Raw genomic sequence first — 25615 nt, forward strand, 5'->3', positions numbered from 1 at the left:
CTTCACGCTCTGTCTGTTGTGCTTCGAACTGAGAGTAATACCTTCCGTATTGAACAAACACGACGGTTGTTGGTGGTTGGAATTTATGCGATTAATTTCTGTTTCGTTGTTTTCACTGTTTCTGTTGTTATTGTCGGAATGCACTTCAAAAAGTAGGAAACTGAAAGTGGACCTGAGATTCACCCTATATACTGCCAATGTCAGCTATTTTTACTTGAATGACGTAAAGTATGTCTTTAAAAAGTTTGACAAGCAATCCTTCCTTTGGTTTGTGCAATCACGATGGCTGCCAAGCTATGAGAGTCGTGTCCCTTGCCTCGGGTACGGCTTGCCTCGGCACAACCTACCACTTCCGGTGGCAGAAGTTGTGTGTTGTGCTGTGTTGACATGGAAAATGCATCTTCATTTACGTGTATGTTTTCTTGTTTGAAGTTACTTGTGAATAATCTCTGAAGACCAGCACTTATACGTGTCAGCTTTTTATGTCTCCACTATCTTTCTTCAGTCCTCCATTTCTTGTGAGAACACGCATGAACAGATGGGGGAGTGGAAGTAAACATGCCTTTTGTGAACTACTAGTACTACTTGTACAGTACTTGAGCAGAAGGGGCTAATAAAGTAATATATATTATATACAGTACAACCTGTGAGCAAAGGACGCTCTTGGGGAGCCTTGCCACTGTCCTTTGTAGCATGGTGTCCTTTCTTATGAATATGAATGCACCAACATTTTTTTGGAGAAAAAAAACACCCAACAGCCAAATGAATTACATGATTGTTTGTTAGTGGTACATGTAGTTTTATTGTATGTATGTGTGCATGTTTTTATATAAATGTATATAGAGTGTCTATGCATGTTTAGTTCTTTCCTTTTCTTTCATTACATGTAATTAAAATGAAAACCATCAACAATATATATTACGGCCTTTGCTTTTCATTTTGGTGTTCAGTTTCTCCAGCCACTCTTTGAAAAGAACAGCTGTCATCCAGGCCTTTCTATTCCACCTGTAGCTGACAGGCAGGCTACATTTTTTCAAGGCCTTGAAACACCTTGGGTTCTCGGCTCTGCCGATGACCAGAGGTATTAGTTTTTCTCCAGTGGCAGAGCAGGCCAGGAGAACAGTGATGCGATCCTTCGCAGTCCATATTCCTTTTCGGGAATCCCTCTTCACAATCATAGACCTTTGAGGCAGAGCTCGGAAATAAAGCCCCGTCTCGTCGGCGTTGAAAATATCCTCCAGGGCGTAGTCCTTTGTAATTTTCGTTTTGGCATGATGAGACAAATCAATCAATCAATCAATGAGTCTTTATATCGCGCATATTCCGTGGGTACAGTTCTAGGCGCTCTGCAGTGATGCCGTGTGAGATGAAATTTTATACGGCCAGTAGATTGCAGCCATTTCGGCGCATATTTACCTTTCACGGCCTATTATTCCAAGTCACACGGGTATAGGTAGACAATTATTAACTGTGCCTAAGCAATTTTGCCAGGAAAGACCCTTTTGTCAATCGTGGGATCTTTAACGTGCACACCCAATGTAGTGTACACGGGGGGAGGTTCGGACACCGAAGAGAGTCTGCACACAAAGTTGACTCTGTGAAATAAATTTCTGCCGAACCTGGGATCGAACTCACGCTGACAGCGGCCAACTGAACACAAATCCAGCGCGCTACCAACTGAGCTATATCCCCGCCCACGAAGGATGAGACGAAGATGCATCACAGTACAGAAAGTAGAAACCCGAAATGCACAAAGCAAATTGTTTTTGTTTGTGAGTTCACGGCATCGACCAATGAGCATGCACCATACAAAAATCAACTTCTTTCAAGTGCTGTCATTGGCTTACAAAATAAGCTTCTCGCGTGTTCACATTGCCAGCGAGATTGTATTTGCAGAACCAAGATGGCGGACAAGCGTCTGCTAAAAACTGTCTGCTTCAAGGGTTTGTCCGTTGTTGACAAGTAACGAACCCAATTGGGACCAAAAAAGGGTGTCCGCGTCCGCGCCTTTGAGGTGTTCGCTCTTTTAAGGTGTTTTTGAGTGTAAAATACATCCGTCCTCACTTGAACTGTCCGTTATGCTAAGGTGTCCGCCGAAATAAGGGTCCGCTAGATGCAGGTTTTACTGTATGTTATTCGACCCAAAGTGGATGCATTTCTTGTGGTCTACTAGAAGTGTATGGATCAGTAAGTTAGATCTAGATGGGCATTCGGAACAGAAGAGTATTAATGGTGGAGAATTAAGATTCAGTTCATAAAATTAAAAGTTAAGAGAATTCGTGAAGTGTAGACCCAAGTCAGAGTCGAACACTGTTACCTTAGTGTCCGAATCTGACTTGGGTCTACACTTCACACACGCGAGGGGAGGGGAGGGGTGAGGAGAATGAATTCTCTTAACTTTTAATTTTGTAGTACTCATAAACCTGTGCACACTTTTGATAATGCAAAACCATTAGACTTTTTTTGTCCTTGTTCTGAGGTTTAAAAATGAAACTTGAGAGAAAAAAAAGTCAAAACTTTAAAATTGGCAAGAGAATTTATATTCTCAAATTGCGCAAGCGTCTTTTAACGAAACAGCTCTGAATTGATTTTAATTCTGACTTTCGCCCAACTTCCACAGGACTTGGTCTAGAATGCGTAGATTTTGATCATGCCTTAAAAAAATGTTTTCGGACCCCCCTAGATTTCAGAGGTTTTTCCTCTCAGTCATTCTCATGCCTGCTTGTTGTCTTGCTGCTGAGACCACCTTTCTGTGCTTTCACTGTTTCAGATTTCCTGTTGCCTACATCTGCCAGCCTGGGTAGTGAGACTCATGTTTTAAGTGATTCCCAGAATCTGAGCATGAGAACGAAAGATGCAAAGGATACAATTGCAGTAAGCGCTCAGTCCCACATGTTCTCTTCGGCAAGGTCGACGGGAGACACGTCAACCATCACCACTGCGTCCAACAGCGAAGTTAAAGAAAATGATGATACAGTGCCATTAACTTCTGTGCCAGTCGTGTTCACTTCAGAAGGTCAGATGACCCAGATACTGGACATGGGGCTGTTAGGTGGACATGACAGTCAGATGGTGACCGTTAGACATGCAGTGGACAGCAGTGACACATTGTGTGTCACGCAGTCAGGAGACTGTCCAGTTTTGTTTCAGACTTCCAGCAGCTCTGCTGTTGACATGCTGAATAGCACCATGACTGAAAGCAAGTCTGACATGGCCATGCTTCAGCCCGTTCAAGGGGGCACTGTTGTTTCACACAGTCATACACTGTCAAAACCTGAAGAAAGCGGGCTGAATGAAAGTCATGTTCTCATGCCTAGGGTGATACTGTCAGAGACTGAGTCTTCCAAAAACATGAGTCGTTCCTCTGTAGATGTTCACCGTACAACTACAATGGAGGAGGGTTTGCCAGTTGTGCTCTCTGGGAATAACTTGAGTTTGAACATTTCACCCGAAGACAAAACACCTGGAGACATTTACATCAAGACCGTCACACAAGCAGAGGCTGGAACTGTGCACAGCCATGGCACAAGTGCAGGGACCACATCCATTCCTGTCACGATAAAAACAGGTACTGACACTACCACAACCCTTCCACTGGTGCTGTCAGGGGTAGGAGGCAGCGTGGAACATGAATCGTCAGATGCAGACAAGTCTGTAGATTCATCTGCCTTGTTTCAAGAAGGGGCAGTGCTTGTCGAAACACCGCAGGGGTAAGCAAATTCTTTTTTTTCAGTTACTTAAAATGTATGAAGTATAGATCTGTAGAGGTATGTGTTCGGTGAGGGTTTGGTAGCGTGAGAGTTTGGTAGCGCAGTTGGCAGAGCACTGGCCTGCTGATCGTTGGCTCACAAGTTCGAACCCAGGCTCGGGCGGACATGGGTCAACTTTATGTGATTAGTCAGAGATGGTATCCATATCCCACCCCCTGTCAGTGTCACTGCTGTGACATGTAAAAGACTGTTGTTAATGTCATTCTACCAGAAGGGCATTCTGCTGATTACAGTACACCTCAACATTGACATACAGGGATAGTGGGGCTCTTGTTGCTGCTAGCTTCATTTCCGCTGGGACTGGGAGTGAGAGGAAGCAACCTGAATTTCCAAATAGCGGGATAATAAAGCTTGAAATGAAAATGAAAGAGATGAAGTAGCTGAAACTTATTACAGTGGAAAAGACCTCCCGATTTAAGACTCTCTCCCGTTTAAGACCTTGTTTTTTCAGACTTTTTGCACATATTATTATTATCCCCTGTAAATTTACTCCCTGTTTGTTGCAGGCTGATGTTGTCCGTGGGGGATGAACTGCGGGCAGTGACGCTGACTGAGGGATCAGACGCCCAGGGCAACCAGCTGCTGTCCATCAGCAACAACTGTATACCAAGTAAGCTTTCTCTATTTACGCAACATACATGCATGAACAGGATCTGATTTTGCTTAAAAAGCTGAGAATCAACAAACAAGAGTAGTAGGTTATTGGAACGTTCAATAATTGATAATTTCATAACTTTAACAGTCTTATCTGCTTTTGACTAAATGTAATGTTTTGTCTTGTCAATAATTAAACGTTCCAATAACCCACCATTTTTTTGGTTTTTATTCTGAATTTTGGAACGTTAGCAGTCGATCTGTATTGGGATCACTGAACAAAAAGTTGAAAAACGAAGTACCAAGGTGCCTCAAATGAGTAAATGTAACATGTAAAATGTTTTGTCAATAATAAAACGCTCCAATAACCTACCTTTTTTTGTTTTATTTTGAATTTTGAAACATTAGCAGTCTATCTGTTTGTGGATCACTGAACAGTTGGTTTTAAACACAAATTCTTGTTTTTGTTTGTGATTTCCAGTGGCCCTGCTATCTCAGTGTCAACAAGGCAGACTGATGGAGGAAGCAGGGGAAGGGGCCATGTACGATGGGAGAGGGGAGGGGGAAACGGTCGTCTGTTCTGCGGATCTTCCTCTGGGGACGCAGCAGGTGCTGACTGTTTCCACACCTGAGGATGAGGAACCCAAGGTAAGGGTTTGATCATTCCTTTCAATGCAGTGGAACCCCCTTCTTAAGACCCCCCCCCCCCCCCAGTTTAAGACCCCCTCTCTTTTAAGACCCTGTTTTCTGAGATTTTCTGTTCCTAACATACCTCTGTAAATTTACCCCCATTTTAAGACCCCCCCCCCTCCCCCCCCCCCCCACTTTTAAAACCTGATTTTCTCAGATTTTTTTAGGTCCTAAAAGGGGGGTTCCACTGTATTGTTTGCAGAGAGAGAAAGTTAGTCAAACAAACAAAAAATCTGAAACAGGGAGACTACCAACATACACAAATGAAGAATAAAAGAAAGTATGTAAGATGTGTTTATTTGTGGGACAGTTAAAAAAAATGACAATAAAATCAGTCACAGTGTTTTGAGCTATCGTTTTCTGCAGGGCACAAAGAGAAAAGTAATAACAAGGAAACATTTTGTTTGTATATGCAAACATATGGGCACTGTTTGCAAGTGTCTTTTCATTTATTCTCTTTCGTTGCTTTTGGAGATTGGTATGATGCTATTTCTTCTCAGTTCAGGAGGATACAATTACAAAATGGTGAACAGCTTTGTCTGGCCACATATTTCAGCTGAGTAAGCAATGTGTACACAATTTCAAGATTAACTTATGATTGATCTCTGCTCATTATGCTATGTTTTATGTATTTACTTTCTTCTTCCTTTTTTTTCATACTTAAATTGTGATCTTTTTGTTTGAGCAGAAGAAGAACAGAGGCTGGCCCAAGGGGAAGAAAAGGAAAGCAGAACCTGAGGTGCATGGTCCTAGGGCTCCTATGACAGGGTAAGAACAGGATAGAACATGTCATTCAATGGGTGCAGTGGCCTAGTGGATAAGACGCCGGCCTCCCAAGGGGAAGGTCGTGGGTTTGAATCCTGGCCGCACCTGCTGGGTTAAGGATGGAGAATTTTTCGATCTCCCAGGTCAACTTATGTGCAGACCTGCTAGTGCCTTATCCCCCTTTGTGTGTACACGCAAGACCAAGACCAAGTGCTCACGGAAAGATCCTGTAATCTATGTCAGAGTTTGGTGGGTTAAAGAAGCACAAAAATACCCAGCATGCATCCCCCGAAAGCGGCGTGCGCCTGCCTGAATGGCGGGGTAAAAACAGTTATACACGTGAAAAAAACCCATGTGGGAGTTTCAGTCAATGAACGAAGAACAAGAAGTTTTGTGTTTGAGTGTGAATGAGTGTGAGCTTTTTGAATTTTTGCCGCATATTAAGGCAATCAATTATTTTGTATTGTGTACATGACTGTGCAGATATGTGCTGTATGCAATCAACCGACGGCAGGAGATCAAGCAGGGTCACCCTCACCTGTTATTCACGGAGGTGACAAAGATACTTGGGCAGGAGTGGAGCACCATGCCCTTGGAGAAAAAGCAGGTGAAATACATTGAAACCTGCCCCCCCCCCCCCCCCCCCCCTTTTAAGACCTTGGAAAATCAGGTCTTGAAAAGGAGGGTGTCTTAAAGGCGAAGATTGGGAGGAATTTTTCTGCGAGTACGAAGATTTGATTAATGACCTCCAGATGCGCAACTGACACTCACACCCTGTATCCAACAAGTCTCTGGAACTGTTTAGATAAGCAGTAGTATGGTGGTATCTCTGATTACTGGACCGAGAAAAAAGGGGAAGTCACTGTTTCGTTCACTTTCGTGTCTTCGTGTGAAATTGGAGACGGCCTGTAAATTAGCCTGTGGGCATAGGGAAGCTGGGTGTTGATAACTAATGATAACAGACTTGGAGGAACGAGTCGCTGTAGCACATAGCAGACATTCTTTCAAAACTGCGGCTTTAAAAGGGAGGTAAATTTACACAGGTTATGAAGAGAAAATGTGAGAAAGCAAGGTCTCAAAGGGTAGGATGTCTTCTTCTTCTCGTGTCTTAAAAGGGGTGTTCCACTGTATGATCTTTTGCTGATATGGTCTGTAGGCCATGAATGTATTAAGTTTGTGGATCTAACCTAACACTAAACAGATAAAGAGAAATTTGCAAAACATTCATGTTGTAGTACCGTATTTTCAGGACTACAACTGTACAAGGCGGTTTGTTGTACAAAGCACAGCCCCCCTCTTTATACTTAAAATCAGAGGAACTCCACAAATTAGGCGCTCCCCGAGTATTACTATTACGTGCAATCAGATAGAACTACTGACCGGAAATATGCTTTTTTCCCGGAACTGTGCAGTAGGATCATAGCCACTGGCGTCCTGAACTCAGGTAAAATGAGTTACTTCCCTTCAGATCTCATTTATTCCTGACAGGATGCCTTTGTTTTCCTTCTCTGTTGAAGAAATCGATTTTTTTTTACATATTTAGAGCTTTTTGTAATGTGTTATTGATATAAGCAGATTTGCAATCGTCGATAATGATTTTTCATGGCGTTGTGTAATTTTTAAATTACAAAGGAATTGTTATGTAAGACAGTTTCAAGCGAGCTATCTTTCGCGGATGTATTTACTGTGCAAACAACTCTAAATATGGCAAAAGTGTCACGTGATAATCAACTTTGTCACGTGATCATAACAAAATGGCTACGGAGCGGACGAAACTTTTTCCGTAACCAGTTGGTTTAAACATAAGTTTATTTTAACAAAGGTTACAATCATGACATGTATACAAAGTTCACAGAAACAGCAACAAGCTAGAAGCTTATAGTGGTGTTCCTGCATGACAGTACAACATATAAGGCGGTAACGGTTGAACAATTTGTCTCAATAAACCAAATCTATTAATAACGTAATAAACGTTGCATAATGATTATAAAGAAAGACAGTAAAAGGAAGGAAGGAGGGAAAGAAGATGAATAAAAGAAGAGGGATGGGTAGGAGATGTGCAGAAGTTAAAGTTGTTGTCCGGCTTGTAGAGCATTAAATTTTATTCTGGTTTGCCCAAAGCGGCCTGAACGTTCAATGGACGAGTGTACGGTGGAAAAAATGTTCCTGTTCAAATCTAAAGAATACTGTCTGTCTCCGTTTAAAAGGTGGGGGAGGTGAATTGTGTGATTAGGGAGGGTATGTATAGTTTCTTGACGTGCTTCGCGATAATTTGGACAATGGAATATGAAGTGTTTTACAGATTCGGACGGGAATCCGCAGTCACAAGATGCATCTGTAGCAACGTGACGTCTCACTAGATCGTTATTAAGATCACTTATATATAACCCACGGCCGCGCATAGCTTGCCTCTTTACTTTTAGCAACACCAGCTGCGCTACCGCGGATCTAATCTCCTGAGCGGCCTGCGAGCCACCGAGAGCTGCCAGCGGCGAGCACGCTGTTACGCGATACCCCAGCCGTCAGCGGGCTGATACTGCTCTTTCAGTCTGCGCGGGGAAACACACTGCTTTTGTTTTCATAGATAAAATAATCTTCCCATTCATGCAGTTGCAACGCTCTTGATCTCATCGCATAGTCCAGTGAACACAGTTTACATAGACACCAAACACTCCTGGAGAAATGTGAGCGTGATTTGCACTAAGCCTGTTGTAATGCATGCATTCTACACGTCTTACAGCACAGTCACATGCACACAACACAAACAAGCACTAACTTCCACCCATGCTGTGTGGTGCATGTAAGATTTTTGATAGAAGAAATTAGGTACTAGCGTGACTACAGTTTAGCCTCTCTACGAATCACTCACTGAATTGTGGAGAACACGCCATTAGTGCTGTGGAGGTCGGGGTCAATAAACAGACTGGTTCCACACTGTCTGCGGCGCGTACTCCAGTTTCGTGTTGGTTCACACAGACAGTTAGCGAGCCAAAGGCCGTTTGTCAGTTCTTTGTGCCACTGGTTTATCCACTCCTTATTTGCCTAGTATTAGCTACCAGAAATGTTACTGTCCGATTTTGGTTTGCACTCAGTTACCTATTGGATATATATACAAACAATGTGTTGACCTGTACTCTCTCCAGTTACATTATTTACAATAGTCAATAGCACCTTTTTTTCTTTTCTTTGTTTTTCTTTCTTCAATTTCTTGGGAGTTGTTTGCATGGCAGGCAAAGTTAACACATAATTTAGCAGGTTTGCTGTCCCTTTTTCTCTGAGATCTTTCACCACAGATTCTACAAAGAGCATTTAGTTTTTCTAAATGTCTTGATTCCGAGTGCACTGTGGCATCCATTTTTGTACAGAAGCTTCTCTATATGCTAGTTTTATTTCTGTCTCAATAACATTCTAATAAAGAGTGTCCTCGGAAATCTCTCAGTCACATACTAAAGAGCACACATCAAGCAACTGGAATCATAAATAATATCGGCACACAAATCGTGATGCACAAGAGACAGCAGCAGACCAGTGTACTCCACAACACAGAAAATAGACTATACACGGGTTATATTTCTGTCTAAGTTACATTATGCTAAAGAGTGTTCTCAGAAATCTGTCAGTCACATAATACTACACACACACACATAGCAATTGGCATCAGCAATTGATATCGGCACAAAAATCGTGATGTAGAAGATAATCCACTTTGAAAACACAAGAGACAGCAGCAGACCAGTATACTCCACAACACAGAAAATAGACTATACACAGGTTATACTTCTGTCTAAATTACATTACTCTAAAGGGTGTTCTCGGAAATCTGCCAGTCACATTATAAAACACACACACATAGCAATTGGAATCAGCAATTGATATCGGCACAACAACTGTGATGTAGAAGATAATCCACTTTGAAAACACAAGAGACAGCAGCAGACCAGTGTACTCCTCAATACAGAAAACAGAACAAAATTCCAGAGCCAAGGAGTGACCTAGAAACACTCGCTGCCAGCCTCAGGTCTTATCACTAGCCTGGCGGGTCAAATTACAGCATGCAGCTGGATGAACTTAAAGCGGCGGTTTTGGTCAGAATTCGTGAGCCGTGAACCTGAGCTTACAGTGAATTATTTGTGACATGCGATCTCCAGAATAAAAATAACACAGCGGACTTAAATCGTTTTTTGACAAAAAGTGCTTAAATTCCTTAGGGAGTCACTAAGTTTTATATAGTCTGGTAAAGAATTCCAGAGTTGTGTAGTAGATGGGAGAAATGAGTTTCTGTATGATTCAGTTTTAAACGATGGAACTTTCCTGTCTAGAGGTCTGCGCCGGTGATGTGGGTTGTTAGTTGATATCAATGGTGGCAATATCGCAAATAAGTAGTTTGGCACCGTGCGGTGAACGATCTTGGGAAATAATATCAATTTATGACGTTTACGCCTCTCTAGTAATGAAATAAAACCTGACTCATCGTACAATTTTTGATGGCTTGTGCCGCGGACTGCTCCAACAATGGTTCGAATTGCATCTAAGTGAATACTTTCGAGCTCGGTGGCTAACTCCTTAGGGCAGTTATCCCAGAGAACATCAGCTTAATCAAAATGTGGCAATATGAAGGATTTGTACATTATTGGGAGTGATGCAAAAATATCATGGTCTCCTTCCCACAGCAGTCTCAAAATTTCGACTTGTTTTGACCTTAGAACGATGTCTTTATCATAACTGTGAAGAAGAACAGAACGGAGATCACTGTCGAAGTCGGTCACTCTACAATCACGTTCATCTTTTGTCTTTTATCAGAAACATTAGCGAAAAACATATGGGATATAACTCTGTATTCTTGTTTTGATAGATTTCGGCTTTTAGCCACTTTCTTTCCCTGTACTCCGCGTAGCAATTATCCATCCTGTCAGAGAGACAAGAGCGATAGCGTGGACCGATGATTATCAGAATGATACACTGGGTACTGTTCCTTCTCTTATCAACCCCACTCTACGCTTCCACTCCAGTTGTTTGCCCTTGTAATGAAAAAAGACACTAGCCTTGTGATCCCAGGCCAATTACTCTCATATTGGTTAACTTACCAGGCATGTTTTTTGTGTCTGTGTGTTTTTTTTTATTTTTAAAGCACTTTCATGGCTCAAGAGATCATTCTTGAGGTTCCCCAATTGTACTAATCTGCACATTTTGCATCATTTTTTAACTCTTTTTTTAACAATATAATTATCTTAAGCCTGATTTCTCAGTGGTGTAACCCTGACCGTGTCTTTCAGAAATACCTGGAGGAGGCAGAAAACGACAAGCAGCGTTATATTGACGAGTTAAAGGACTTCCAGAAATCAGAAATGTATCGAACACTGGTGAAGAAGAAGCGACTGAGTGGTGAGTTCAGAAGAACGATAATTTCTCTATTTGTTTATTGAATGCTTTTTATCTGTGTGTGTGTGGATTTGTTTTTGTCTGTCTGTGCCTCTGCCTAAGCCTTTACTTCTGTGTGCGTTTGTTTGTTCAGACTTACAACATTTGCTCTGGTGCAAACATTCATCCTCTATTTTTGTGAATAAAGTCCTGGAGTTTGATATTCATGTGCCTAATATTTTGTTTGATTCTTTCTTCTTTTTTGTGTCTTTTTTTTTGTCAACAGATGATTCAGCAGACGTCTGTGACGACCTTGAGGTAGGATTTGTAAAATAAAATGTATGACACCTGTAAACCCTGATCATCAGTAGGAATTTAAGAAACGGGTACCGTACTTTCCGGGTCATAAGGCGCGACTTTTTTCCTCGAGTTCGACCCCTGCGTCTTGTATAACGAAGCGCCTAATCCCCTAATCCTGTATGAAATACCAAAAAAATCAAAGAGACCGCTTGAGTACCAGTCAAACAACTTGTGATAATGCATGTTTCAGCTACTAGGTACTGCCCTGCCTTTGATCTGGCCGCACACACAGATTTCCACTCTGTTAAACTCGGTCACTGACCGGTCACTGACCCCGGTGCAGGAAGTGTTTCCTCTCTCAGATATGACAGGGGAACCACCTCTCATGGCAAAAACTGGGTCATTGACCCCTGGGAAGAAGGTCTTGTCTATAAACAAGGCCACCCAGCTATCACAATGCCTTTGATCTGGCCGCACACACAGAGCACACATATTTTCACTCAGTTAAAGTCGGTCACTGACCGGTCACTGACCCCGGTGCAGGAAGTGTTTCCTCTCTCAGATATGACAGGGGAACCACCTCTCATGGCAAAAACTGGGTCATTTTGGTGCGCCCTATCGGCCCCCTGCGTCCAATGGGTGACTGGATTACAATTTTTTTTAAAAAGAAGGGGGTGCGTCTTGTATAACAAAGCGCCTTGTCACCCGGAAAGTACGGTAATAATAAGAGAAAAATGTTTTTGTTTTTTTATTGGTTGTTATTGAATTGTCCTTTGGTTGTTTTTGGAATACCATGGTTGGTATTGTTTCTTATACATGTACTTCAAAATACTGATGACCACTGTTTTTATCTTTCTTTGCAGTACATTCTGTTTTGTTTAAGATTGAGACAGTACATGTACATTTTATTGCACTTTTATTCAAGTGTTTCAGTGTCCTTTAGAATTAAGAATCAAGTTTATGTCAGCACAGACAAATGATGTTGTAAGGGTATCTTTTCCTTTCTCTGTTTGAAATACAGTGCATGTGATATGGAATTTTTTTCTTGAAATGTAAAAATTACACAATAAAATGAATGGAGTCGGTCATTGAAGACCTAAAAAAGTCCATGAAAATCAAATCTTTAAACAGCCAATCAAATTTCTAAATGGAGGTAAAGTTGTGGAGAAAATAGGTGTCTTTAAAGGCACACTCAGCTTCACGTAAACCATCAGTTTCTTGCCACAGACACTGTCAGGCTTTTACACACAGTACAAACACCATTTCGTTTAAACACTCACCGCTTGACAACATCCTAGGTGCCCTCCGTAAAGAGCTAAAACTAACTTTTAAAATCTCAATAATAAATTGACAGCTTGTTACACAAACATTCTTAAATCATAAAAGATTTTTTTTTTCATCAAGACAAGATCAGTACAACTCGAAGTTTTGAAAGTTTTAAAAAAGGGAGCCTGGAAGCAGGTGTTTCCCCAAGCAGATGAATTTTCTGCATATCGCTTGCTTCTTTGAAGCCTTACCGCCGCCGAATAAGTTCGTGTGACTCGCAGTCGTTTGTTGCATTTTAGATTCAGAGGTACACATTATGTGCTATTGCAGTTACAGCGAGTCACATTTAAATCACAAACTGACGACGAAATTGTGAGAAAAAAAGAATGTGACACGGGTCCACGATGGCTTGGGGGTAAAATAAACCACGAAATCTGGTGTGTGGTTAACACAAGCTAAATAGCCATTAAAACAATTGTGTTATTTAATGCTGTTAAATGCTATTGCAAGTGTGTTCCATAAGGTTAGACCTGCTTTTTTCGTGAGAAGATTTAAATCATTCTGTAAATCATTTGAGGCAGACTGGGCCTTTAAAGGGAAGAGGTCTTAAAAGTGGAGGACTTAAAGGGGCAGTTTCACTGTATTGTCCAAAAAAACTAATGTCCTGGTGACATGTTTTGATAACTGTTTTCAGGATGAGAATGATGAGCTGTACTGCAAAGTGTGCAAACTGTACTTCAGCTCCCTGCACAACAAGAAGGAACACATATTGGGCAGGCAGCACTTGCAAGCAATTACTGGTAAGTGTTCATACTTGGGTCGGTTTGAAAAGCTGCGTTTTGGTGGAAACCGTGTTATGCCAGCAATATCATTCACTAGAAAGGAACACGTATTGGGCAGGCAGCACTTGCAAGCAATTACTGGTACAGTCGAACTCGCTTAAGACGAATCACTGGGGATCGAAAAAAAAGTTCGTCTTAACCAAAATTCGTATTAAGAAAATTGATTTTTTTGTTTTTTTGTTTTTGTTTTTTTTTCCAAGTCTTGTACATTTTATGGTATTTCAATTTGTTTCTTTCGCAACTTTCATGCTGCTTCACGTTTGGACAATAAAGTGACATTCAGTTACATGTTCATGTGTGTCTCATGTTGAGTTTGAGTGAGAGTGAGCACACAGATGTTTCATCCATTTGTTACGTTTTTGGTCACACACACACACACTGACACTGTCCACATTCGCGGTGTTCCTATCATTTGTCCGGAATCGCTTACCTTGGCGACGGGTAGCAAACCTTGGCCAATTTAGTTTTTTTTGTTGGTTGCAACATGATGTTCAAATCCAAATCGAAAGCACTGACTGACTGATAAACTATCGCGAACCGGCGAACGCAAACGTTGAGAGTGTGGTTTCCCTTGTCCAAGGGAAACCACTCTGGCATCTATATTTTTTGGCAATGGCTTCCGTTCAAAACATTGATGTTTCGTTTTTGGTATTCGCGAAGGAAATAAACGTCAGTCAGTCATTCATGTTCAGTGTCTGAGCTATCAATCACTTTGATTCTAAATTTGAAATTGTTTTGTGAGTACAGTGTAATCAGTTTAACTTTATTCAGTGATCGGTTGAGCGATGGTTCAAGCAGTCGACGCAAGGGAAGACTTTGACACATGTATTCAAACTTCTCAAATTCCCATGATATGTCGATCTCGGGACGAGTTTAAAGATTTCGTCATAAGCGTGAGTAAATTACAGACATTATGCATGCTTGGGAATCCAAAAAGTGCTCGTTATAAGCATAAATTCGTTACAAAGAATTCGTTTCAAGCATTTTTTTTAAGCATGAAGAAAGAGGTATTCAGTTGGGAACTTAAAACTAATACGTTATAAGTCAAAATTCGTAACTAGTGTGTTTCCCGCAGTGGGGCACTGCGGTTATGAAATTAAAGGCCCCTCCTGTTTTTGGAACCGCAGGAGCTTTCTAGTTTGCTGTTAGGTAGATTTTTGGTTCCTCTTTCCTGTCATGCTCTCTTTTTCTTCATGAATTCTTTTCTTTTTTCTGCCTTCTTGCTCATTCACCTGTATTTTTTCCAAAAATCCCTTCTCTTGCCGCTTGTCTCGCGATTCATGTATAGTTTAATCTGTTGGTGTTCTGATGTAAGTCCAGCAGTAGATAGGTTAAGCCTATTTTAACATACTGGAAACTGGTAATCTTCCAGTAGGTATTAATTTAGTTTTACTAAAGCCTGCTGGGACACAAGTAATGGGTTAGTGCATTTGTAAACAGGAATCGCTTGACAAGTGGCCCCCTTCATCCCCCCCTTCCTCGTCCTGATATGGCTCTGCGTAGTCGGCTGGACGTTAAGCAACAAATAAACAAACAAACAAACAAACTAGCGTGTTCGTTTTAGGTGGGTTCGACTGGTAAGTGTTCATACTTGGGTCGGTTTAAAAAGCTGCGTTTTGGTGGAAACCGTGTTATGCCAGCAATATCATTCACTAGGAAGGAACACATGTTGGGCAGGCAGCACTTGCAAGCAATTACTGGCAAGTGTTCATACTTGGGTCAGTTTATAAAGCTGTGTTTTGGTGGAAACCGTGTTATGCCAGCAATATCATTCACTACTTTATTGTCCCATCGCTGGGAAATTTGAGTCGCTCCCTCCCAGTGGAAAGCTATCAGCAACAGAGTCGTGCTACCCAGGTGTATGCATGTTTAAGTGTAATCTGCCACCTGCATTTCTGGAGATCTTTTACGATCTACAGTGGTGACATAGCCTAGGAAATATATCTCTAAGTCTGCAAATCAAATTGAACCGTGTCTCTCTCGGCCCCGATTCGAACCCTTGACCTGCGGATCACAATTCCAATGCTCTGACAACTGCAGTAAGGCACACATCACTTTTAAATGGTCATATCATAAATGAATTAATCCCAAGTTCAGGCAAGTATAATTCTATGTGTGTTGCTTATACCAGCCTATGAATTACACTATATTGCCACACTTGTATCTCTGTTAACCATGCAGATCAACTGAAGAAGGAGCTGAAGAAACAAGAGAGGGAGCAAGCGGCAGAGCTGCGGGGGGCGTCTATGGTTGCCATGGAGATGGGGTCGCTAGGCGACAATACCAGCTCACCATCCTCGGACACTGGGGACAACGCGCAGAGCGACCAGTGCACTTGTCATGCCAACAAACCTGTCGATGTCTCCAGTTTCATCCTGGAATTTATGCGTAAAAACAGTGGTAAGTACAGAGCTGCCAACTGCTACGTTTTAACAATAACAATAAAGACACTTTATTGTCCACTAAAATGAATACATTAAAATGGAAAATTGCCTTCGACACGTCTAACCTGCCTGTCAACGATTATAAAATACACACCGAAATAGAATTACACGAACATGAACATTCAAAAGAGACACAAAAGCAATTACTACACCAAGCTAAAGATTGCTACGCACAAATGATCACAGGCATGCAACAGTTCCCTCTGTCCTGGTACCTATTGCTGCTTTCTACTCCCTGTAACAGTCACAAAATGGGTAATAAAACATTATATGCACTGAAAATACTCTCTCATGGGCCTTTTATCTTCGTGCATTCTCATAAAACTTTATTTAAAAATGTCTGTTCTTGTGCAAGATGGAATATTTGCGGATGTGGGGATACATTTTAGAAAATGCTACTTTTAAACACCATTTACTACGCTGAAAATTCCCAAAAAATCCAAATTGCTACACTAGAGGCTTCACAAGGGTTGGCAGGTCTGTAAGTAATGAATTTGGGGGAAAAATGGAGTCAGTAAAACATATAAAAGCGAGAGAGGGAGGCTGACCGAGGCGTGAAGCTAGGATGACGTGTTTCGTGTTAAATCAACAGCAAAGCTTGATAACCAAATGCTCCTTGAATACCAAATTCTTTGTTGGGAGACTTCTCATCATATTCTTTGTATCATGTTCCCCGGGGAACATTTTTCACTTGTAGAACCCATAGTAATTGCCCTGTATGCAATTTTGTTTGGTGTGTGTGCGTGCGCGCGAAGACAATTCAGTTTCCGACAGGAACTCATGACAGTTTACTCTTGTGTTTTGCAGAGAGAGAACAAGAAATCTATACCCTGAAACGCATGTTTAGGAGGAATGTCCAGGAAAACTGGAGTATATGCAAACAGATACAAGAGATGAAGGTAAGATATATTTGTTACTAGCAGTCAGGCCCGGCTTCTCCCGGGTGTTTCTGATCTCCCCTCTCTCTCAGAAACTTCTAGAATCTTATTCCAATGAGAATAAGCAATAGATGAAAGTGTGAGCTCATACATTTGGATTAAAAGGCTGGGACTGACAGTGTGAACGCATCACCATCAACACACTCTTTTTGCTGAAAAATAACTTTTTGACTTGAGTTATCTCCTTTCCTTAGAAAAATTCTAGATACTTGAAAACCAGGTCTAACATCGACTCTATATATTCTGTAAAGACTGATCAGGCGTGCCTGCATTAGAAGAGATACCTCCCTTCAATGTATAACAAAGTAAGAGTTACCTCCCTTTGCTTCTAGAAATTTCCTGAACTGTCCGGTTAACTTTTTCTTCTTCATTTCTTCTCCTCATAGGAGCGATAGAGAGTCTGTAGTATCACTGGCATTATGTGCTTGCTACATGTGAACACCAGGCACTAAACTGGCCTTGCACTATATAGGCAGTATTCAATAAACGTGAGGTTCGCTATAATTCTTTTTTCTTTTAGGGGGTAAGGAAGGGGTTGGTGTGGTGGTGATGGGGGATGATGGGGGTGCTAGGGATGGTGGTTGGGTTGGTGTTGATGATGTAGGGCTAGTGGGAGTGGTAGTTGTGGAGTCGGCGGTGGTGGTGGGAATGGGGGTGGTGGCGGTGGGGGGGTCGGATCTGGGGATTGAAAGGGGGGGGGGGGGGGGGCAAGTTTACTTTTTTTTTAGAAGAGCCAAGCCACAACTAAAAGTTTCTCTCTTCGGGGGGGGGGGGGGGGGGGGGGGGGGAGGCGGAGGAGGATTGGAGGGCTGGCAGCGCAGCGGCGGTGGTGGTCAGGTGCACATCTTCACAGTCACAGGAGTCCACATGCACGACATCGTCTTCCTGCCCCCTCCCTTCTCGGAGCTTTGGCGATCACAGACAGACAGACACACACACACACACAGACACTCTCTTTTATTTATATGTATAGATTCTATCAGTATCAACACATGTTCAATATGGCGGTGAATTTCCGGCAGGCACTTCCGTGCCGGAAGGAGAAGCGGAATTACGGGACTTCCCTTTCTGAGGAAGATCCTAATTTCCGGCTACCAGACAAGTTTCCCCATGCAGTAGCGTTGGCGGCACGGGTAGCTTCAAGATACTTTGAAGAAGGAGTGGTGGCAACAACAAGCTTGGCTGCACAACCACCCTCTGCTGTCAGAGATTTTCGCGCAACACAGGGAGAAAAACAAACTTTTAAGTTTCGTGAATCTCCCTCAGTGGCGTATGAGATGTCTAAGATTCTGGCTACGAATTCCCGGTCGGAATATGTGCCTTTGGACACAGTGCCTCTGCTATCAGCGCCCAGTCCGGCACCAGAGTTAGCACAGCCGTGGCTAGCCTCCGCACAGCCAACCCCTTATGTCGGGCAAGCTGCTGCCCGGAATTTCTTTTTGAACTCCAAGCCACACAATCTCTTAGACACTTTTTCTCTACCACGTGCGCCACTTCCGGTTACACCGGAGTTAGCGACACTCAGGGAGGATGGCTACAGTAGGGACAGAGCTGTTCCTTATACAGAGGCAGCTCTTGTAGCATTGGAGGAAACAGGGAGATACAACCTAGAGTTAGCTTCTCTTTCGGAAACGCTACTCAGGTCCCTCTCCCGTTCTATCACTACGTCCTTGGAACCGTTTGAGTTTCGACAGGACGCGAGTGAAAAGGATGTGACGACGCTGCTCGCTACTTTGGCCAAAGTTTCAGCCGAACAAATGCGTCTTTCTGCGCAGCTTTATGCTCATGCCGTGCACACGCGCAGGTCAGCATTTCTCTCGGGTTCCAGGATCCAAGATAAGCCACGCTTGAGGCTCTCAAGTTATCCCCTTTCACGGAGGGTGCCTTGTTGGGACAGCCGTCGCTCGACGCGCTCCACAAGCAAACCCGCGACGATCGGGATTTGGCTATAGCTAAGATAGCGCTACATGGCTTTCCTAAGCCTCAGAGCAAGAGCTATGGACCGCCTAAACCTTCGCCTCTTCGGCGAATAGGGGCAGGTCAGCACAAGCCAGCTCTTCTTCACGAGGACGGGGAAGAGGCGCGCCTTACCCCAAGAAGAAGCCGTCTTTCGGCAATTCAAGGGGGTCGGGACGCAAAGCACACCCGCAATGATGCGTCCCCGAACCACTAGCCCATGCATCCACCACGCCTTTGGTGGCAGACGGCCTGTCAAGGGCCCTCCCACTTTGGTTGCTAAAAGTAAACAGTCAGTGGATAGTGGGTATAGTGCGTTCGGGGTTCAGGCTACTCTGGAAGGAGGGAAAAGCTCCCTTTACCAGAGTCCCACCGTCGTTCAAGTTTCCCGTCAAGCTGGAAGCAAAGACAGCGATACAAGCAGAAGTCTTGTCTTTGATACAGAAGGAGGCGATAGACGAAGTAACGGACTACAACTCCCCAGGTTTTTATGGGAGAATTTTCGTGGTACCGAAGGCTTCAGGGGGCTGGCGCCCGGTGTTAGACTTGTCTCCCCTGAACAGATTTCTGAGACAAATCAAGTTCACAATGGAGACACCAGCGTCAGTCAGAGACGCACTCAGGCCAGGAGACTGGGTGACGTCGATCGACCTAACAGATGCATACTTTCACATCCTCATTCACCCATCAGACCGGAAATGGCTGAGATTTCGGTGGGGAGAAAAAATGTACCAATTCAGGGCTCTTCCCTTTGGTCTATCTCTTGCTCCTTGGATCTTCACGATGGTGGTATGCCAGCTGTGCTCCCTAGTCAGGCAGCAAGGCGTACAACTCAGAGCTTACCTCAACGACTGGCTCATTCTTCATCAGGATCGAGAAGCGTGCAGCGCCCATACTCGGCTTGTTCTGTCTCAAGCCTACGAGTTGGGTTTCTCGGTAAACCAAACCAAGTCAGAACTCACACCATCCCAGACCTTTGTGTATATGGCTTCAGTGCTCGGTCAAATGGAATCCATGGCCACGCTTGTCCCTTTGGGCAGAGTGTACAAGAGGCCTTTTCAGGCAGCTTTGAACTCAATTTGGAACCCCTCCTCCCAGGGATGGCAGGTCTCGGTTCAATTAGAAAGCTGGTTTCAGCAGACCACAGAGCAGTGGCTAAAACCATGGATCTCACAGGGAGTCATCACTCCCCCTCCTCCAGAGGAGGATTTGTTTACAGACGCTTCCCTATCAGGCTGGGGGGCTCATCTTTCTCACCACACAGCCTCAGGCACGTGGACAACAGGTCAAGCCCTCTCACACATCAATGTGCTCGAGTTAGAGGCTGTAGCCCACGGTCTCCAGAGCTTTCTATCGCTGGTGGCAGGCAAACATGTTCGTCTTCATACAATCACCCACCACGCTCTCCAGCAGCTTTGGGCGCAGGTGGACAAACCGTTAGTCGATCTTTTCTCAACCCGGTTCTCAAGGAGGCTACCAGTGTTCATATCCCCGTTTCTGGACCCGGAAGCCTGGAAAGTGAATGCACTGGAAGTCGACTGGACAGGACTCACAGCTTATGCTTTCCCACCATTCCAACTTCTCGGAAAAGTGCTGAGGAAAGCAGAGTTGGAACGGCTATCCTTGATTCTAGTCGCCCCATTGTGGCCGAGTCAGCATTGGTTCCCGGATCTCCTCCGCTTAGCAGAAGGTCCTCCCATTCCTCTAAACCTGGAAAAGGGAGAATTACTGCAACCACGCACCGGCCTTCAGCACGAGAACCCAGTCCCTGCTCCTTCACGCATGGAGACTGTGAGAATATCCCTGCGTCGGTCGGGTGCCTCGGACGGGACACTGGATTTGGTTCAAAAAGCGCACAGGACTTCGACGAGCTCAGTGTACGCTTCACATTGGACAGCTTGGGTTAAATGGTGAGCGGAGAATCAGGTCAGTTCTGTCTCCCCGCGTTCTATGCAGGTAGCTAATCACTTATCTTGGTTAGCAGCTCAGGGCAGCTCCCCCTCGTCTCTTTGAGTTAGACGTTCTGCTATTTTGGCTACGCTGATGCAGTTAGGTCACAACATTAACCTTAGCGGTGTTATCGCTAGTGTCCTAAAAGGTGCTTCGATCGGTTTTGCTAGAATCAGAGCCCCAGTTCCTGCTTGGGATCTCTTCCTTATTCTAGAATTCTTAAGATCGCAAGATTTTGAACCGTTGCAATCAGCAAGCTTAGTTAATCTTACACGTAAGACACTTTTGCTTGTTCTTTTGGCCACTGCAAGAAGAGGCAGTGAAATTCATGCCCTCTCAGGCTTAGCTAGAGACATAGCTTTTGAAAAAGATGGCTCTATTTCTTTACGTTTTAGGCTGGATTTTCTAGCCAAAAACCAGAAGCCTGGTCAAGTTTCTCCCATAATCAGAATTCTCCCTCTTAGCAAAATTCTGGCGCCAGGAGACCCCGATTTGTCTAACTGCCCAGTTCGAGCTCTTAGCAGTTATCTGTCCCGCAAGGCTCCTATCTGAGCTAAACAGCAGAAGCTTCTTTTCTTATCTCTGAACACTGCTAGAGACAAAGACATATCTAAGGTAACTCTCGTTAAATGGGTCTCAACGCTGATCAAACAAGCGTATGAGTGGTGGCTCAAAAAGAAAGGGAGGGACAGTCAGTTCTCCCTCTAATGTCGGCAAGGACGCATGAGGCAAGATCCTGGGCATCCTCTTTAGCTGTGCTAAGGTCAGGAAGATTATCTGAGGTCCTCCATTCTGCCTACTGGAGATCGGAGGATGTTTTCATCAACTATTACCTGCGCGACATTTCCAGTGCGCGACAGGACGGTACCAAGGCGCTACCAGCGATGGTAACAGCAGGGCAATTGTTGCCTAGCTCATAGGTGAGCACCCCACCACCTTAATTAGCAATCTGCTATATGTGAATTGGGATAAGATATGTAACTTAATCGAAAATTTTAATAATAAATTTTCATTTGATTAATATACTTACCCAATTCACATAGTAAAGTCCCTCCCGCCTACCCCGCTTTAGATCCCTAACAAGAAGGGCAAAGCCCATACGACTCACATGCTTGACCTTGACCTTTACATGACCTTGACCTTCAGGGTCAAGGTCAAATAACTAAACCTAGCAATGACATCATACACTAAGAACTGCTTTACACATTTTTCCTACCAAAATACATGTGACCTTGACCCAAGGTCAAGGTCATCCAAGGTCATGCAACACAAAGCTGTTAATTCAAGACATAGGAAGTACAATGGTGCTTATTGGCTCTTTCTACCATGAGATATGGTCACTTTTAGTGGTTCACTACCTTATTTTGGTCACATTTCATAAGGGTCAAAGTGACCTTGACCTTGATCATATGTGACCAAATGTGTCTCATGATGAAAGCATAACATGTGCCCCACATAATTTTTAAGTTTGAAACAGTTATCTTCCATAGTTCAGGGTCAAGGTCACTTCAAAATATGTATACAATCCAACTTTGAAGAGCTCCTGTGACCTTGACCTTGAAGCAAGGTAAACCAAACTGGTATCAAAAGATGGGGCTTACTTTGCCCTATATATCATATATAGGTGAGGTATTGAATCTCAAAAACTTCAGAGAAAATGGGAAAAATGTGAAAAATAGCTGTTTTTTAGGCAACATTTATGGCCCCTGCGACCTTGACCTTGAAGCAAGGTCAAGATGCTATGTATGTTTTTTGGGGCCTTGTCATCATACACCATCTTGCCAAATTTGGTACTGATAGACTGAATAGTGTCCAAGAAATATCCAACGTTAAAGTTTTCCGGACGACTCGGGTGAGTACATAGACTCACTTTTGCTTCGCATGTGAGTCAAAAATGAGAGGGCGCTTTGAGCGAATGAATACAAGATGGCGGCGAGAGCACGCATGCGCAATACATGTTAGGAGGTAACCTTGACCTGGCGTTGTCATGTGACCGTCAAGGCTGTTCTATTTTTAGGGTTACTTCCCCCCCCCTCCCCCCCCCCCCCCACCAGGGTGGAGCGTAGTTTTCAGCGTTCTAGCATTAAACCGAAGTAAATTGCTATATGTGAATTGGGTAAGTATATTAATCAAATGAAAATTTATTATTAACATTTTCGAGTATAGTCACTCTTTCACAACCCATACAGATCCAACAGTCATTTCCGAACATCGTCTTTTGAGTTCTTTTGCACAAATTCTCCATCCTCTTCTGTTTTCCAGGCTTATGAAAGCAAGCTGCGACAGGACTTGAAGAACCTTGCGGCTCACGGAGCTATCCTCACAGGGCGTATCAACACATTGAAAATGGTGCCTGCCCTCTTTGGCTTTGTTGATTTCTGACACAGACTTTTCCAAACAATACTACCATACTGTTGTCTTTGTGTAAGCACACTGAATTGGCTCTCCACGCTGCTTCTGTGTAACCATATCATCACATGCTTTATGTGCTTGTGGTTTAACATATTTCCAACAAACAACAGAAGGTGACGAGTGCCAAATATCATCTGGATCATGTTGATTTATTCAAATAATGCTCTTATTCCCTCATGCTGCTGTTGTCAAGTTCTGACACAGAAATGTTCAGGTCACTGATGCCAGAGTGTTCCATTGTTTCAGTTCAAGACATAAATTAGCATGCAGTGTTTTATTCAAGACAGAAATGAGTATGCAGTATGTATTTTGGAGGAAAAAAAGAATACAAAAAGTGTAATGATACCAGAAATGGGACCTATTCCACTCAGCACTAATCTGTAATACAAGCGCTTTCTGGTCTAGCTTTTCATGCGTCTGCTACTTCTTAATACAAATTTATTGTACCATGTATCGCAGCACATTTCAGAGTTGTGCTTGCCTTGCCAGCTCTGATTTTAATCACCACAGCACAAGCACTGGCACAAAATAATTCTGTCGCCACATTCAAAACCATCCAGAACAATAACACAGGAAACCAGTCGATGATAGCCCGATATGATGAACAGTAACACTCAGTGTCTCACAGTGTGACTTCTGCACTAACACTGATACAGTGGAACCCCCTTATTAAGACCTCCAAAAATCTGAGAAAATTGGGTCTTAAAAAGGATGGAGTCTTAAAAGGGGGTTCCACTGTACTGTGTAATGAGATTATATTTTTCTAAGCCTGTAATACAGAGATATTAACAAACGACATCCTACAGTGCCAAGGAGACGCCTGTTGCACCGGTGAATAACTTTAATTGACTCCTCACAAAAAGCTGATGCAATGGTACCTCATTTTCAAACCGCCGAAAAAGCTGAAAAACTCGGTCCTTAAAAGGAAGTGATCAGTCTTAAAAATGGAGGTACATTTCCTCAGACTATGAATAGAATATCTGTGAAAGCAAGGTGGGGTTGGGTAATAAAAGGAAGTTTCCACTGGATATCTCTTCACAAAATCTTATGTGTTTGCTTGAAATTTGAATAGCCTCGTACTTATGAAATTTGAAGCTGGCTTTCAATTGTACACTTGGATAGCCTCTTACTTATGAAATGTGAAGCTATAGTTTTTAATTGCAACTCGACGGGCGCAGTGGCATGGTGGTAAGACGTCGGCCTCCTAATCAGGAAGTCGTGATTTTGAATCCCGGTCGCTGTCACCTGGTGGGTTAAGAGTGGAGATTTTTCCGATCTCCCAGGTCAACTTATTTGCAGACCTGCTAGTGACTTAACCCCCTTCGTGTGTACACGCAAGCACAAGACCAAGTGCGCACGGAAAAGATCCTGTAATCCATGTTGGAGTTGGGTTGGTCATAGAAACACAAAATTACCCAGCATGCCTTCCCTGAAATCGGCGTATGCTGCCTGAATGGCGGGGTAAAAACGGTCATACATGTAAAAATCCACTCGTGCTAAAAACATGAGTGAACGTGGGAGTCTAAGCCCATGAACAAAGAAGAATTGCAACTCATCAGGTGTGCAATACCAATGGGAGTGATGTATTTGCTAGTGTTACTATTTATTGAACCTGCTGTAAATATCATGTTTATTGGTGCTAACTGATAAAACTCATTTATTCACCTACACAGTTTGTGTACACTAATGAAAATCATGTTACAATTTAAAATGCATTTCATTAAAAAAAAAAAATGTGTAAAACCTACAGTTGTAGGGAGTCTTGAAATAATAATACAAATGCTGTAATAAGGACTGGTGGAAACACCATTCAGTACCTCATGGCTTATTACAAAGCAGTTCACAGTGGCTATTCAAATCTATAGGACATACTCCCAGGATGTTATTATAGGTACAGCAATGTACAACTGTTTAATTGATTTTTGATTTCCCATGCCAAGTATAACTGTTTGAATAAAACATACATGACTGCTTAAAATGATGGAATGAAGTGTTGAGTATAGGAAGGCGGGCCCTTGCGATCCTAATCCTATATAAAAGCAGAGAGAGAACGAGTGTGCGTACATGTTGCAATAAAAATATATTTTCCCAACACTTTTTGCAATAAAAACAGTCATCACCACCACAGGCAAATTATTTATTTTGCTTTTGATAATCACATGCATGTAGTTTGTCTGCAATTTTGGAAGAGAGATGAAATGCCATGTGAAATAAAATGTGCAGTGCAATTGAATGCATAACTTAAATTGTTTTTGCGTTTGCATTGTTTTCCGATCTTTGTTGTCACACACACACACACACACACACACCACATCAATACAACAACTGAG

General features: G+C 43.0%; 2 protein-coding genes across 2 annotated transcripts in view; one reads left to right on the plus strand and one right to left on the minus strand.

Moving 5' to 3' along the window:
- The window catches only part of LOC138981889 (transcriptional repressor NF-X1-like), a 59864-nt gene extending 59577 nt beyond the window's left edge, over positions 1–287 (minus strand). Inside the window, exon 1 of the mRNA XM_070355030.1 lies at positions 1–287. The gene's annotated coding sequence lies outside the window, so the exon portion shown is untranslated.
- On the plus strand, positions 276–25531 carry LOC138981890 (uncharacterized). The gene is made up of 12 exons (XM_070355032.1): positions 276–412; positions 2771–3710; positions 4277–4380; positions 4846–5012; positions 5743–5822; positions 6303–6426; positions 11093–11201; positions 11464–11495; positions 13438–13543; positions 15767–15985; positions 16837–16928; positions 23136–25531. Exons 1-12 carry the CDS (start codon positions 388–390, stop codon positions 23253–23255), a joined length of 2118 nt encoding a protein of 705 aa, XP_070211133.1. The 5' UTR covers positions 276–387; the 3' UTR covers positions 23256–25531.
- Positions 25532–25615: the final 84 nt, after the last annotated feature.

The sequence above is a fragment of the Littorina saxatilis genome, linkage group LG12 (genome assembly GCF_037325665.1).
Source record: "Littorina saxatilis isolate snail1 linkage group LG12, US_GU_Lsax_2.0, whole genome shotgun sequence".
Classification (NCBI taxonomy): domain Eukaryota; kingdom Metazoa; phylum Mollusca; class Gastropoda; order Littorinimorpha; family Littorinidae; genus Littorina; species Littorina saxatilis.